Here is a 16,435-nt window from a genome sequence, read left to right as displayed (position 1 = left end):
TTTTTACCTTCAACCTTTTAAGATCCCAGACGCTATATCTTTTGATAGCCGGGCACCATCAGCTTTCTTCACCACATTTGCTTGTACCCCCACTTTGTCTTCAGCGATCGTGTCGGGAAGGTGAGCATCATGGAATGCAGTTTTATAGAACTAAGTATTCTTGCATTGAGGGAGTACTTGTGTGGAGGCTGGGCTCCTCTTCTATAAACTAGCAATGAACAATTCAAAAATGAAATCAAGAGAACAAATTGCATTATTATAGGATCTGCAATAAACCAAATAATAGCCATTCAAAGGTAAGTCCTAATCTCTGGAGCCTGTAACTGTGACCTTGTAAGGAAAAGGGGTCTTTGCAGATGTGATTAAGTTAAGGATCTTGAGATAGGAGGCTCTTTTAGATGATCTGGGTTGGCTGTAAATCCAGTCAAGAGTGCCTGCTAAAAGAGAGGCAGGGGCGATGTGACACACCACGAGGAAGAAACCACGTGACAATGGCGGCAAAGATCAGCGTGACACGCCCAGTCAAGGGATGCTGGCATCCAGGAAACACGGGAAGAGACAAGAAATGAATTTCCCATTAGATCTTCTGCGGGAGCGTGGCCTTGCTGACTGACACCTTGATCTCAACTCAGCAAAGCATATCATACTCCTGGTCTCTACAGGGATGAGAGAAGCCATTTCTGCTGTTTTAGGTCACCAAACTTGTGATAATTTGTTTTGCCGGCCATTGTCGTTACTATCGAGTTGGTCCTTCTGATGCGTAGCAGAACAAAACATAGCCTGGTCCTGAGCCATCGCACACTCCTCGCTGGGCACCTGCGACAGTCCGTCCCATTGAGGGTCTACCTCTTTTTTGCTGATCTCCTACTTTACCAAGCATACTGTCCTCCAGGGAAGAGCAGTCTGGTTTCCTCCGCCCAGGTCAGTCATTGAGACTCGGGAGCCCTTTCAGTGTTCATTACTTAAGTCACTGGAGGGAACAATTAGACCAATCCACTTCATTAAGCTGTGAGATGATATATGTCACAGGACTGAGGCAAAGTAAGAAAACCAAGGAGCTCATCCGGACCGGCGTGACCACGGAGAAGTCTCATGGAGTCTTAACTGGTTTCCTTATTTATAAACTTGCACGTGTCCAGGCTGGTAGGAGTGTCGGGAGGATGCATCTATGGGGCCTTCCCTTTGCCACAATGAGGGCGAGTGTCCTCGCAGTCAGTCTCTCAGACCTGGTTCTGGGCGCTTTGGGCTCAATGATCTGATTTACATAAGCTGTAGGGAGCTGAGTGCCTTGTTCATGGTCACACAGGTGTAGTGGGAGAGGCATTCACAGGCTCCGGGGTCCAGGATGATTCTCAGGTGGTCTGCGTTGGAGGCCCAGCCAGCAATGGCGACGCAGCATCAGCACCACCGCCTCCGCAGACGGCAGCCGACGCCTGACACCTACCGGCTGGGCCAGGCCATGCAGGGCAGGCTCGGGGAAAGGTGCTGGGTGCCGAGACGTCAGGAAGCTCACCAAGGCGCTCGGGGCGCCGACCGAGTTCCTTTTCCATTGGGCTGTTCCAGCTGTCAATCAACTATTTGCCCAGCTTTTATTGGATCATCTTCAGTCATTCTACTCAAGTGCCTAATGGTGTGCTTCTTTCCAAGAGCAGCCTGACGTCATCAGGTCTCCTCCTGAGTGTGACGTCTTCAGCCAGTTCCTTTATCCCATTGGTCAGATCCCGCCCTACCTCTCGTCATCCCTTTCGGGGCGGAAGTGAAGCAGCCCTATTCCTATTGGCTTAGGTTTCCGGACTGAAACGTCAATCAGGCCTAGCCAGCGCCGTCCTGTCCGGAAGTACGGAACCGGAGTGGGCGGGCCGCCGGAAGTACGGAGCCGGAAGGGGCGGGGCTGAGGAGATGGCGGCGCCGGTGAGTGTTGCGTGGTTTCTGGCTCGCGTCGCTGGCGTGGTCGAGTGCCCCGCGGCACGTGGCGTCTCAGAGACGGCCTCCTTGGCTCAGTGGGGCCAAAGCAGAAGGGGGAGGAGGCTTGGGGGAGCTTTGGGCTAGGCTGCGCGTGCACCCCCGGGGAAAGGCTCCTCGTCTGGGGGTGTTTGCTGGCCCGGAAGTTTGGTTTTCCCTCCGTTCAGAAGAGAGAATGGCGTCTCTTACTGCCCCTCGCTCTTCTCCAGGAGGTGCTGGCGTCGGACCTGCCGAGCGCCGTGACACTCCTGCAAAACCTCCGGGAGCAGGTGAGCCGGGGCACCTCTCGGGGACGCTTTGCTCTCGGACTGCCTTTGTGGGCCCCGCCCCCAAACTCTGGCCGATATTTGAATGCTGGCCCATCGTACGCGTGAAATGACTTTACGGAACCCGTTTCCGTCCAGGTTTCAAAGTACTGTCTGTCTCCAAGGATCTCAGAACGCTTCACAAGGGCCCTCAGGAATCATGGCTCAGGACCCCCCTCGCCCACCCACTTCTGTAGCTAAGGAACAGATGATGGGCACCACTCCTGAAAAGCCAAACTCACTGCCCTCGAGTTGATTCGAACTCCTAGTGACCCCTAGGACCGGGCAGGCGTCCTGTCCTGTGGGCTTTTAGCTAGAGTAGAGAAAGCTTCGTCTTCCCTCGGCGTCCGGGCGTCCTGGTTTGGAACTGCAGACCTTGCCGTTATCAGCCCAATGTGTAACCCACGACGGCCACCAGGGCTCCCCTGATGATGGACACGGTGACGGGATAATAAATGTGTATTTCTGAAGTGTTATCCCCCCAGCCATAGCTTGCAGTTCCCCCATCGTGGTCCCCGTCCACAGTCCCTACCCAAGGTGTGGTGAAGATGACCTCGCCTTCATTTTTAAGATTTTTTTTTTTAAGGTGGGATATTTTCCCCCTCCCTGCTCAAGAGTGATCAGAAACATTTACCCTGTAGTATTCCACAACTGAGAAGATACTACAGTAGACCTAAGATAATTTTTAAATGGCCTTGTCTCACTGCCGCCCGTGAGCTTCTGACGTGATGTTTTTTACTCTGCTGTTTTATCTGGGCTAATTTCAGGTGGTGGCTGTAACTGCACAGGTGCAAGCGCTCACCAAAAAAGTTCAAGCCGGAGCCTATCCTACAGAGAAGGTAAGACTGATTGGGCCGTGAGCACCACTTCACTGGATGTTTTCGGTAGTTCTTTTATTGTAGGATTATTGAGGTGAGTTGGAAAGACAGTTTGAAGGAATAGAGTCATGGTGGTGCTGTCAGAGCTGAAGGGGGAGATAACTGCCGGAGGAGCAGAGGGAACCTAAGAAAGGCTGCTTGGGGGATGTAACGGGATTTTGAAGAGTCAGTAGGGGGTGTAGGCACAGACGGGAATAACATACACAAAGACCTGGAAGCGTGGTGATGTTCTAGGAAAAGAGGTCAGTCGTTTAATGTGGCTGGGCTTACATGTTGGGGTGTGGGGCAGTAGAAAAGAGATGGCTGGAAAAGTCACTCGGTCAAGAGGTGGCTGAGGAGTTACTGTACTATTTCTTCTCATCTAAGACGCTGTCTGTCTGTGAGTTGGTTGTGCTGTGGCATCTTACGTTTTCTGACTGTGGTGCTGGAAACTTGAGCCACCAGCATTTCAAAATGCCAGCGCCCCATGCCGGTGCTGTCTCTCGGAGTGAAGCCTGCACTGGAACTTCAGACCACGCAGAAAGGCCAAGCAGTCTGTTCCTGAAAATTAGCCAGTGAGAACTCTGGTTCACAGTGTAGTTTAGTGTACTGCTGGAAGGTTGACCCCCTAGTTTGGAACGTACCAGCAAAAGCTGCCCTGACGGACTCAGACGTACCCATGCTTAGGAAGGTGACCCTGGACTGGGCAGTGCTTTCTTAATGTCAGGCACAAGGTCGTCATGAGCCAGAGCTGCCTTGCCGGTAACTAACAACGACGATAAGATGCGATTCCACGTTTTCTGTCCTACGCAAAAATGACTGCTGGCCGATGTGTTACCGAGGTATAACACCATGGATGGAAAAGTGCTTTCTCATGTCGGAAGTGTTAAAACAGGAAGGTGGTGTGCATCTTAGAGTTGAAATATGGTAGTCGTCAAGGTAAAAATCTGACAGAACCTACTCAGGGATTGTCGCGTGTGGGGACACGGAAGGATGTCTGACCCTGCTTTAGTTAGGTTTGGCATGAAAGTGGTCACAGAGTATTGCTGCACAGCTTTCCCACGGAGAAATAGAGTATTGCTGTTAAGGTTCCAGTGCATGCAGGCAGGCAGGCAGAGGGTATTCCAACCAAGCATGCGTGCCTGCCTCAGATCAGTGAGTGGCTGCAGACAAGTTCTCTCAGAAATACCCTTGTCGTAGTCGCATGTAGAGTGCCTCCCCTTTCCCCCCAAAAAAACTGATTATTGAGGGGATCTGCTGGACCAGTTACATTCAAGGCAGAGAAGTCAGCTCAGAAAGTTAAGGTGACTTTCGGATTCCAAAAGGGTAATCTTTATAGGTTTCCTCAAAAGAGACAATGGGACTCTGGGGCTGTTAGGAAATCTGAAAAGATATTGATAGGAGAAAGGCCAGGAAAGTTGTACCGAGGAGGTTTTTTTCCATCACATTAATATCCCTGCGCGTTGTTCTGATGTAGTAAGAGCTTGTTGTTCTGATGTGACAATTTCATTGGACTCCTTAGCCCGGGGGTCCTTAAACTCTTTAAATGGGGCCAGTTCACTGTCCCTCAGACCCGTTGGAGGGCCGGACTATAGTTTAAAAAAAACTATGAACAAATTCCTATGCACACTGCACATCTTATTTTGAAGTAAAAAAACAAGCGGGGCAAAAACCTGGAGGGCCACATAAATGTCCTTGGCGGGCCCCATGTAGCCTGGGGGCTGTAGTTTGAGGACCCCTGCCTTAGCACCATCCATCCTACAGCCCTGATCTTGTCCCTTTTATTCCCCAAACTCAAAGATGATGTAAAAAAAAAACACATTTTGAATCCCTTGACGAGGCCCAAACTGCCATTTTGATGTGGTGTGTAAATCAAAGAGCAAGGGTTAGAGAGATGGAAACTGTCTTCAGAAGCGTATAGACCCGGGTGGAGGATATTTGAGAAATAACAGCTTCACCTTTTGATATTTTGGTTTAATAAAGGTTTTTATTAAACAATACTGTTTTGACTTTCCCTCATACATTGAGCTTTGATCCTAAGGTGTGAAACAGAACATCCCATAGGTCAACGGCAGTGTGAAAGTTATAGTAGATTCATAAGAATCATTGGGAGATTTCTAAGCAAGGGGGTTACGGAAAGGTGTGTTTTAGAAAGAAACTGAGCGATATTTTTTATGTCTTTTTCTTATTTACTTTTGCTCTTATTTTCTGTTAGCATTTTCTTTTTGTCGTTTGTTTCTCGTCCACTGGAGTGCCGTTTCCAAACGCACCAGCAGCATGCATCTCATATCACTATGTCCTTGTGTGTCAATTGAGCAGACACTTCCCTAACTGTTGGTGACCACAGACCTTTTGTGGATGCTTTGTGGGGTTCACCCTCGGGTGCATTCTGTAACCCTGTGTGTGCAGAGTAGCGTTCTCCAGGCTGCAGAACTCAGACCTGTCTTCTGAGGGACCTCGGGGTGCCTTCAAACCTTGGGGTGCCTTCTGAGGGACCTCGGGGTGTCTTTGTAAGTCACACTCACACCCACCGACTCGAATCCGACCCAGAGTGACCTGATAGGATAGGGTGGAATTGCCCCTGTGGGTTTCTGAGCCTGTAGCTCTTTGTGAGAGTAGAAAACATTCTCACCTTGCGATTAGCAGCCAACGTGTGGCCACGATGCACCTGGGCTCCTTTTCAGTTCAGGACTTCTCATTTGTGTGGCCCGGGAGTGCTGGTGGCACAGTGGGGTCCCTGCCAGGCTGTTAACCACAAGGTCAGCCATTAAAACCACCAGCTGAAAAAAAACAAACAAAAAAAAAACCACCAGCTGCTCTGCTCCTTTCTACTCCAGGAAACGGTGTCTCGGAAGCCCACAGGCGCAGTTCCACCCTGTCCTACAGGGTCCGTCACTGGGAGTCAGAAACGGCTCACTGGGCGTTTGTTTTTTTGTTTTGGGAGCAGTCTCTAGTGCTCTACAGCCTACAAAGCGAGCACTTTCTTTGTGTATTCTTTTTAAAAATCATTTTATTGGGGGCCATACAACTCATTGCAATTCATACATCCATCCATTGTGTCAAGCACATTTGTACATTTGTTGCCCTCATCGTTCTCAAAACATTTGCTTTCTACTTAAGCCCCTGGCATCAGCTCCTCATTTTTTCCCCTCCCTTCCCACTCCTCCCCCTCCCATGAACTGTTGATACTTTTTAAATTATTATTTTGTCATATCTTGCATTGTCCAATGTCGTCTTTCACCCACTTTTCTGTTGTCCGTCCCCCAGGGAGGGGTTATATGTGGATCCTTGTAATCGGTTCCCCCTTTCTACCCCACCTTCCCTCCACCCTCCTGGTATCGCCCCTCTCACCACTGGTCCTGAGGCTCATCCGCCCTGGATTCCCTGTGTTTTGTGTTAGTTCTTGCTCACGATTGTGATTACTCTGACATAAGAAGGCAGTACTGCACAGGTTTCACAGATGAGGAGACGAAAGTCGCACGGTGAAGTGTTCATTTCAGAACTTAAACCCAGGCCATCCAGTGCCAAAGCCTTGCTCCTTCTCGTGTACCCCACAAATGCTGACGCTCAAGAGCTTAGATTGCTGGTGTAAAGGTACGGAGAGCTTCCTGTTGGTGTTGGCTCTACCTTGTTAACTCTGTGATCTTCGGCGAAGTACGTCACCTTCCCAAGGCTGGGGATGTTGTTTGCAAACCAGTATACCCACAGTGAGTTTATTAAAAATAAACCAAAGCAAAAACTTGTTAGTTTTTTTTTCATCTGTAAGTGTAATGAGTTTATCAATCTTAGGAGCATATAAAAGCATGAGAAAATGAAAAGCAGTTTGACTCAGCGCTTCAAGCTACCCACTGGGTATATTGAGGGAGATGTTTCTCTTAGGAAAGCAATGTGTGCTAGATGTAGACAAAACAGCAGTTGTTGGTGTGAGCGTCCTGTCCCTTGGGCAGCGTGAGTGGCCTGTGCATCTGCTTCCAGACACTTTCCATTCAGATAGCAGCGTCTGCGTCCTGTTCTCCTGCAAATGAAGCCACTCTGCAACTTGGGCTGACACAGACTTCAGGCCATGTCGCCACCTAGCGAGTGTTGTTTTTACGCATTTTACAATTCCTCTGGGGATGAAGCTAGTAATCTGGTGTTCGTTAGGGTAACTGGAAGTTGCGCACTGTGGAGACATCTTTGGTTGTCGCAGCTAGGAGGAGAGCGGTGGGTCGAGCCAGGGAGGCTGCTGCACTTCCTGTGATGTTCAGAACGCACCCACAACAAGGAATTAGCTGCCCTCAAATGTCATTAGTGCTAATGTTCAGGAACCCGGTTACGGGCTCTCTTGATCTGCCTGTGCAGTAAGTCTCAGTGCTTTGCTTCTGCAGGCAGGCTCCTGTCGGCCGTCTTAGGTATAGCTTCTTTCTTGAGACTTCCATCGGGCTCCGTCTGAACCAAATAGGGAAAAACATTTTATTTGTCCTGTGCTCGCCTCCTGAAAATTGGACCTGTGTGTCTACCTCTTGTTCCACGCAGGGTCTCAGCTTCTTGGAGGTGAAGGACCAGATGCTGCTCATGTACCTGATGGACTTGAGCCACCTCCTCCTGGACAAAGCCTCAGGAGGGTCTCTGCAGGGCCACGCAGCGGTGTGGAGGCTGGTGGAGATGCGCACGGTAGGTGGGAGCGTGAACGTCTTGAGGGCTCGGTTGTGAGATCCTGACCCTCGAGCACGGTCACCAGTAGCTCCGACTCCAATGGCTGCTCTCAGGCTGAAGTAGGAACTCAAGTGAAACACACTTGTTTCTCACGTGTACTTTTAAACCAACTTTAGGGATTTCATCTAGCCAACTGAATGTGGGGGCCTTGGAGTGTGTTTAATTTAGGGAAAGGAAAGTAATCCTGTTTGAATGATCATGATGATTAATAGGTTTTGGAAAAGATTCGTCCCTTGGACCAGAAACTGAAGTATCAGATTGACAAACTGGTCAAGACGGCAGTGACGGGCAGCCTGGGTAAGTCGGGGAGCTTCGTGGTGAAGCAGGAACTGCCCTTGAGTTCAGATCTCTTCAAACCGCTTGCATTTTGATTTCAGGTGAGAATGACCCACTTCGCTTTAAGCCTCATCCCAGCAATATGATGAGCAAGGTAAGGATTTCATTAACCGCCCGATGGCCCTGAACACCCAGTCCCTAAATGAGCCTCTCGTGACCCAGGGTCTCCTGGGATGCGCTTGTTACTGTTGATGGGGAGGTTGTCCCATCGCATGGTTTATGCCCCCATGTTTCTGGGGTACTTAGCTATTCTCTTCCTTCTCGCTTCCTGAACTAGTACTTCCTAACGTGTGAGGATATTGTGTTCTTTTCCTAGTTGAGCTCCGAGGATGAGGAAGAAGATGAAGCAGAGCCGGGCCAGTCTGAGGCCTCAGGGACGAAATCTGTGAAAGGAGCATCTAAGAAATATGTCCCACCGCGCTTGGTTCCAGTGCATTATGGTATGAACTGCGACTGCTGCCGCCTCGGCACGAACTGTGTGTCTCCTCCCCTTTCTCTGAGAGGACGGACACCTGCTGATCTTTCTCACAGATGAAACAGAAGCTGAGCGGGAGAAGAAGCGTCTGGAACGAGCCAAGAAGCGGGCATTGAGCAGCTCTGTCATCCGGGAGCTTAAGGAGCAGTACTCCGATGCCCCAGAGGAAATCCGAGACGCCCGGCACCCTCATGTCACTCGCCAGAGTCAGGAGGACCAACACAGGTCGGGATCCTTGCCATTAGAAGAGCTTTCTAAACTCTGGACACTGTGCTTGTGCCGCTCTTACCAGGACATCTTGTTGCAAAACCGTTCTAAGAATTTAGGGTTTGAAGTACAAATTCCAGCTGTTTAGACTGAGGTGTCATGTGCTGAAGCAAATTCTGTGTGATGCCCTTAGTGGGGCTTCGAAACTCTAGGTTGTCAGAGCCTTCCCTTTGGTGAGATCTTCAGTAGAGGTGGGCTCGAGAAGGGCCTTGAGGGTGTCCAGTAAGTAGCACAGCGCCGGACGGATGCAGACTCCTCGGTGAGTGGGTCAGGTGAAACTGTTTCCACCGCCTTGTGACCGGCAGCTCTCCTTTGAGGAGGCAGCTCTTCCTGGTTGTGTTTCGAATGCCTTCTGTTTGCAGGACTCCTGGACTGTATCAGACAGTGTTCTGTTGTGTTTAAGGTTTTCAGTGGACCACCTGCCCCTTCGCCCTGTCTGCTCTTGGTCGGGAAACTCCACCGAACCTTGTTCACCCAGGGGCCTTCCTGGTGTGCCGGTGGCTTAACTTCCATCATCACTGCCGCGCCACAGACTGACAGACGAGGGTGGAGTTCAAGAGTTTCCTGAAAGGATAGTGGGATGGACTGTGTCTTCAGGGTGGAGGAAGGCCCCGCCCCAGGCGTCGTCGGTGGGGGAGCACAGGGATGACCACTCAGTGTGGTGGGGTTGGACACAGGGATGACCACTCAGTGTGGTGGGGGAGCACAGGGATGATCACTCAGTGTGGTGGGGGAGCACAGGGATGACCACTCAGTGTGGTGGGGTTGGACTCTCGTGTAGATGTGCTGGGACGTCTTCGGTGGGGGAAGCACAGGGATGACCACTCAGTGTGGGGTTGGACTCAGGGATGATCACTCAGTATGATGGGGTAGGACTCTCGTGTAGATGTGCTGGTACGTTTCTCGGGAAGGGTGTGACGAGGGATGAGGACTTGGCTGCGGCCCTCCAGCGCCTTCATCAGGAACCGGTGTCTCTGGCAGGGTCAACTATGAGGAGAGCATGATGGTGCGGCTGAGTGTCAGCAAGCGAGAGAAGGGGCGGCGAAAGCGGGCCGACGTCATGAGCTCGCAGCTTCACTCCCTCACGCACTTCAGCGACATCAGTGCTCTGACCGGGGGAGCCCCTCATCTTGAGGTGAGCCAGGTGCTCAGTCACACAGGCTGGGTCCTAGTACCTGGATGACGTGGAAGTGCACTGCCATTCATTCTGCCACTTCTCATCTGTCTCCAGGACCAGAACCCTATTAAGAAGCGGAAGAAGCTGCCCAAAAAAGGTCGGAAGAAAAGAGGTCAGTGAAAGTCTCGGACCCAGGTGGTTTGTTGCAGGCTGGGGTGCCTGCTCTCTGGGCCCTCAGCCTGTGGGTCCAGACCCCTTTGGGGTCGAACGACCCTTTCACAGGGGTCGCCCGATTCATAACAGTAACAAAATGAGTGATGAAGTAGCAAGGAAAATAATGGTATGGTTGGGGGTCACCTGTATTAAAGGGTCACGGCATTAGGAAGGTTGAGAACCACTGCTTTAGAGTGTCTTCTGTAATGGGCAAACATGTCTTTAAATGGGCTTTTTCATTCTTTCCCAAACTGGAAATTAACATCATTCAAAAAGGGATTTCTGGATCCCATTTCCAGGGTCCCACCGTTCTGTTCAGGCTTCCTTGACCAGAACTTGAACAGTGTCCCTTGAGGGAACCTTAGTGTTTCCCCTTTAGATTGGAGCCCTACTTCTCGTCTCCTGCCCTGGGAGGACTCAGAGTGCGACCAGGGCCCTCTCCTCTCGGTCCCACAGGCCCCGTCCTCGCCCTCACGCGTCTTTCCCTTCTTTCAGGTGTGCGGAGGCGGCGGTGATGTGAGTGTACGTGTTTCTGTATGTCTTGGCATCCTGGGACCCTCCTAATTTCACTGTATGTAGGTCTTTGTTCTTGGAATTCGTTTCTTGTTTGGACATGTGGCGAGAGCTTTGTTAATAAAATTGATTACTGACCAACGCACGTCCCCTTTGCACGTGTTGCGTGAGTGCCGTCACTGGGGGCAGGGTGTTGGGGGGGGGGCAGTGAGAGAAAGATGAGATTTTCTTAGGATTGAGAAAAGGTTAGTTTTATATTTTTCCTTGAGAATATATATATACTTTTTCTTGCAGTTAGGAATTGGTTATTTTATGAAAATATTGAGAGACTGGGAGTAGTGTGATGAACTCTTCCAGGCTAAGTTGCCCAAATTTCCTATCTGATTTGTCTTCCAGTGCACTAACTGTCCTGCCTTCATCACCTAGGGCTGCTGTCGTAGCAGCACTGAGGGTGACTGACAGAGGTACTTCCTCACAGGTTAGGAGGCCGAAGTCTGGCTTTGGGGTGCTGGCTCTAGGGGAAGGCAGGCCTTGTCTCTGGTCGCCTCTTCAGCTTTGGCTTCCTTGATCCATGGGGATCTCCATGTGTTAGTGTCTCTCTGCTGGCTTTTATGTAATCCCTTACAAGTATCATAAGATCCCCCATTAACGTAACAAAGACACCCGATCTCCAAATGGGATTATAACCACAGGTACTGAGGTTAAGATTTTGGGACACAATTTATAACATTCTAATCTTTGGCCCCCTCAACTCATGTTCTTAACCACACGCAAAATACATTCAACACCCTCACATCATCCCCAAAGTCTCAAATTGGCTCTGAAGCCCAAAATCAGATCTTCTGAATCATCTAAACCAAACGTGGGCCAGGTGTGACTCATAGTCCATCCTGGTCCTTGTGGAGAGCCTATGAAATCTAGAAGATTACTCATGGCCACAGGAAGTGCACTTTTGATGGGAAGCTCAAATCTCAGGACAGTATCGATGAACCTCTACAAACGAGTTTTCCCAAAATGGACTTACGATCCTTATGTGCCTTGGCTGCAAAGCTAGGTTTCGACAGCAGTGCCTGGAGTGGACATGGAATGGCGGACTCAGGGATTCGGTCCTGTTACTCCAAGTTGGTGATTTGTGGACAGGAGAGCTTGCATGTTGTGATTGGGCAAAATTGGCATCTTCTCCTTAAGCCTATAGGCCTGCTGTGGCCTTTCTTGACCTCAGCGAGGTGTCTCAGTTACATATGGACACTTTTCTGTTGATAGTTCATCTCTCTCCCCCTCTAAAAAAAACCCTATTAAATTATTGAGAAATATTAAAAAGAAAAAAGAAATCTAGAAGATAGGTTTGGTGCTTTCAAATATGTTAGTGAAGCAGGCACAAAGTAGGCATTTGCATTATAAGTGGGAGACGTGACGGTACGAAAGAATGACAGGTGGCAGGCAAGTCAACCCCAGCAGAGCAAGTCACGTCAGCTCTCAAGACTTGGAAAGAACCCTCTGCTCTCTGAAACCATCTTGGCTGCAGCAGCACTGCTCTGGATTCTGGGTGGAAGCCCCTTGGCCTTGGGATTCAGCTATGCCTTCCAGGAACACGAGGACAGCAATTCAGCTTCCTCAGCTTTGGACCCCACTACCCTCGTCCGTCTGAGTGGGGACCCTGCTATTCTGCCTCTTGGGCACGGTAGCCCTATCTTCAGCTTTGGGTGGCAGCCATTTCCCAGACACCGTCACAGCAGCGCCACAGTCCCGAGTGGGATCGGTGAGGTGCAACCCATCCTTTGAAACCCAGTAGGTCCTGCTTGCTGTGATCTGTGCAGCAGTGTCCATCTGCAAGTGCTCCAGAGAGGGCCTGCGCCTGGTGCACAGCAGATGCAGCTCCTTGGCCTGCTTCCTACCTGTGAGGTTGTAAGAGGCAGTTTGTGCGCTCGCTCTCCCCTCTGGGCCACATTGATGGGTTTCTGCTGTGGTCGTTGGTTAGACCCACCAGTCAGTCGCAAGCTTAATCTCTAACCAAAAACTAGGTATATACTTGGTTAAGAATTTTGGACATAGATCCTTAGTTTGATTCGACGGTTTTCCATATGTTCAGGTTTTGTTTTCATTTGCACAGTTTACTTCTTAAGTCTGTCTCTTCCTTTCACATTTGACTAACCAAGGGAAAACAGCCAGCCCTTTTCCAGCCTTGCTTAGGAATCTCAGCCAGATGCCCAAGGTCACGCTTACAAATTATACCTTCCCCTAATATTTGATCACGATTCAGACAAACCTGCCACTGCATGGAAGTGTGCCCTTCAATTGTCCAATTACATGTTCAGTTTTGTTTTTAAGCTTCATGGAAGCACATTTAATGTCCGCCATTGCAACGGCATCTGTTCCCGTGCCTTCTCTGAACGCATTCTCCTCCCCTCTGAACCCTCCCCTGCATTGCCCTCCATGGTCACAGTTCCACCCCTGTCTCTTCCAGGCAGTCTAGGCTTTTAATGCTGTGTGTCTCGAACTCATCCAACCTCGACCCCGCTACCCAATCCCCAAACCGCTCCTGCGTTCCAGCTACCTCCTATGTTGGAGGACCTCTGGTGGGTCCTGCACTGAGCTGGGAACCTGCTAGAGCAGCTGTTATCAACCTGGGGGTCGAACGACCCTTTCACAGGGGTCGCCCAATTCATAACAGTAGCAAAGCGACAGTGATGAAGTAGCAACGAAAATAATTTTATGGTTGGGGGTCACCACCACATGAGGAACTTTATGAGAGGGTTGCGGTGTTAGGAAGGTAGAGAGCCCCTGGTCTAGAAGGTCAGTGGTTTGAACCCACCAGCTGCTCCACAAGAAAAAGATGAGGCTGACCCTTGTCAAGATTCCAAGTCTTGGAACTTGGGGCAGTTCTCTGTCCTATTAGGGTCACTGTGGAGCCCCCCGTTCTTTTTGTGCCAGGTTATCTTAGATGTTTAGGACTGCTGAAACAAATGCCACATGTGGGTGGTGTTAACAAGTGGGTGTAGTATCCTCTCCCAGTGTAGGAGACGAGAGGCTGAGTGCAGGTTCTGGGGGAGGCTTTGTCTCCGTCAGTGCTGGAGGAAGGTCTTTCGGCTTCGATCCCTTCCCTGGAGGTCTCCCCATCTTTGCTCACTAGCTTGCTTGTAATCTCTCATATTTCAAAAGAAAGACTCAAAATACACTTAGCACGAAGGAATCTTTGTGATCAAAGGCAACCAATTCCCCAAACCACCGGCATAGAGGCTAGGATTTACAGCATATATTGGGGGGTGGGTGGGTGCACAGCTGAACCTATAACAATGTATCTTGCTGTCCACCAGGTGGCATTTGTGGTTCAGGAAGTTTCCTTTAGCACTTGACTATAATCAAAAGTAAAGTAGAACCTTTTCTCCTCAGCAAGATTTATTCTTGTCTCTACTTCTGAAGTATTTTGATGTTTTTTCCCTTCTGAAATGGTGACCATAGGGCTGCTGCTTGGTCTATTATTGAGAGGAAGTTCAACCTTCGACCAAAGGCAATTGTGAATGAGAAGATGGTAGCACAAGTAATCAGCCAGATCCTTCATTTGCTAAGCCCCTCTGAGCCACCTTCAACTAAGGCCTCAGTTTATCCATCAGGATGGTGGATAACTGTCCCTGTCCCCCCCCACCCCACCCCCCCCAATGCCAGTAAGCAGTAGACAGAAAATCCATAGCTTGACCAAAAGAATGAGTCTGACAAAGATAACAGCCAGACCCAAAGCAGGAGTCGCATACTTGTGGTTTTGTGTTCCATCCAGAGCAGGACCTCTGTGGAAAAGTCCCCCGTGCCCTGCCTTACAAGAGCCAACAGCCCCTCACCATGTCTGTGTTTGGTCGGATCTTCTCATCAGGCCTTGGGTAAGGTACCAAGTGAAGAGCGGACAGGAAGTTGAGTCGGATGACTATTGGGCTTACTGTGTCTTTAAGGCCTTTGGAGCTCAAGCACCGCTCGTTTGACGGCTGGCTTTCCTGGACAGTGTCTTAGAGAGGAGTACACGTAATTTGGGCCCGTCTGTCACTAAAACTTTGCGAGCTCGAGTCCTGTGAGTTTGGGTTTACCGTACATTGTGCCTGGTTGGGGCAGGAGTTTGTTTTCAGTCAGCTGTGGCCCCTCAGAAGTCAGGACACAGTTCCTACTTCTGTCTTCAGCTTGCTCTGTGGTCTTGGGCAAATTACTTAGCATCTCTGGCCTTTAATTTTCCTCCCCTGGGAAATGAATGTATGAGACGGAATCTCCTGAGATTTGCTCTGAATCCAAGAGCCTGCAGTGTTTCTCGTAGCGCACACCAAGATGGAGTGAAGGTCCTCCAAGAGCAGAGGGAGCCTGACGTGTGTCTAGCCTTGGACACAATTGGATTCCAGATTTATTTATTTATTTACTTAAATCATTTTATTAGGGGCTCACACAACTCTTAGCACAGTCCATACATACATCAATCATGTAAAGCGCATTTGTACATTCATTGCCCTCATCAATCTCAAAACATTTCCTCTCCACTTAAGCCCCCGGCATTAGGTCCTCGTTTTTCCCCTCCCTCCCCACCCCACCCCCCTCCAGATTCCAGCTTTAAAAGAAGAGTGTATTCCGTTTCCTTGAAAGACTAGACAAAGAGCCACAAGAACAGATGGAGAGACGCATTCCCCTTTCTGGCTAGATTAACTTGCCAAGTCATTCAGCTAAAAACTACTGCGTTAGGACCATCACGTGTATTTCTTAGACTACTGTTTGCTGGTTAGTGATGAAGACTTTTGAATTGTGGGAACTTCCAAGGGAAGGGATATGGTGTTTTTTTTTGTTCTGTTTTAAGAGCCTCCCTTGTGTCATATACTGAACTTAAGTGTGTTTCACTTAATTGCTACAAAACACCTCTGTTCAGCTTACCATTTATTCTGTGTGCAGCCAGGGAACTCTAGACACTTCGGTTCATCAGCTGCCCAGGGCCCCGTGGTCCATTCGTTCGTTGGAGAAGCAGGGCTGGCAGTGAGTGAGTTTATAGCCGTTAGCTTCCCTCTCCTCCTGCTGCATTTTATTAGAAGCGCTCAGCTCCAAACATGGCACTGGTCTCTGGCAGGATAGCCAAGAACAGACCAGAAGAAAAGCCCTGTCTTTGTAGGAATCATACTGATTCCATGTAGTCCCACGGCATCTGGGTTTCCTTGGTCTTCTGGATGACATATTTTTAAATGTTCCTAACCCACCCCACCCCCCAAATTTTTTGAGAGTATTTGCTCCAATCTCATCAAAGAATTTTTAGTCAGACGACCTTGAGGACCAGAGAATGCACTTCACTTAGCGCCTCACTATGTAAACCAGGGAGAAGTGGAGTCACCCGGGATGAGGTGGAGATGAGGGCTCCTTGGTCCCTCAATTCCCCTTCCCCCAAGATTACTGGGGAGCTCCCAGGGGCCTGGAACTGCGTGGGACTGGTCTGAAGGGCGCTGTTTTGGTAGCTGAGCAAGGGAACTGGAGTTTGAATTTCAGTGTGTAACTTTTGTTCTCTTGCTTGCGTTCCCCCCTTTTCATATCCCTAATCATAGAATCAGCCCTCTGATTAAGACCAGGTGCTTGTCAGATTTCCTAAGCCAAGTCCTGAGAGCAAACCATTTCCATTGTGAAGACCTGTTCGTTTTGTCATGCGATGAGAGGCCTGGCTCTGTGCCGGGCAGCTTTGCCCTCCGTG

At 49.7% G+C, this 16,435-nt stretch overlaps 1 protein-coding gene across 2 annotated transcripts; it reads left to right on the top strand.

Annotated features, from left to right (window-relative positions):
• Nucleotides 1-1,899: 1,899 nt before the first annotated feature.
• On the top strand, nucleotides 1,900-10,881 carry NGDN (neuroguidin). Of its 2 annotated transcripts, XM_045287936.1 has the most exons (11): nucleotides 1,900-1,911; nucleotides 2,172-2,231; nucleotides 3,035-3,106; nucleotides 7,640-7,777; nucleotides 8,032-8,116; nucleotides 8,197-8,249; nucleotides 8,472-8,595; nucleotides 8,687-8,855; nucleotides 9,879-10,032; nucleotides 10,129-10,186; nucleotides 10,723-10,881. In XM_045287936.1, the coding sequence occupies exons 1-11, from the start codon at nucleotides 1,900-1,902 to the stop codon at nucleotides 10,740-10,742; spliced, it is 945 nt and encodes a 314-aa protein (XP_045143871.1). In that variant the 3' UTR covers nucleotides 10,743-10,881. The 2 variants fall into 2 exon arrangements, with proteins under 2 accessions (XP_045143871.1, XP_045143872.1); XM_045287937.1 differs by lacking the exon at nucleotides 10,723-10,881 and having other exon boundaries at nucleotides 10,129-10,194.
• The last annotated feature ends 5,554 nt before the right edge of the window (nucleotides 10,882-16,435 follow it).

Source organism: Echinops telfairi, unplaced genomic scaffold, assembly GCF_000313985.2.
Source record: "Echinops telfairi isolate 266 unplaced genomic scaffold, ASM31398v2 ScPeMD7_18;HRSCAF=68, whole genome shotgun sequence".
NCBI classification, from domain to species: domain Eukaryota; kingdom Metazoa; phylum Chordata; class Mammalia; order Afrosoricida; family Tenrecidae; genus Echinops; species Echinops telfairi.
The sequence above is the reverse complement of the archived record's forward strand: the minus strand, read 5'-3'. Positions and strand labels throughout refer to the sequence as shown.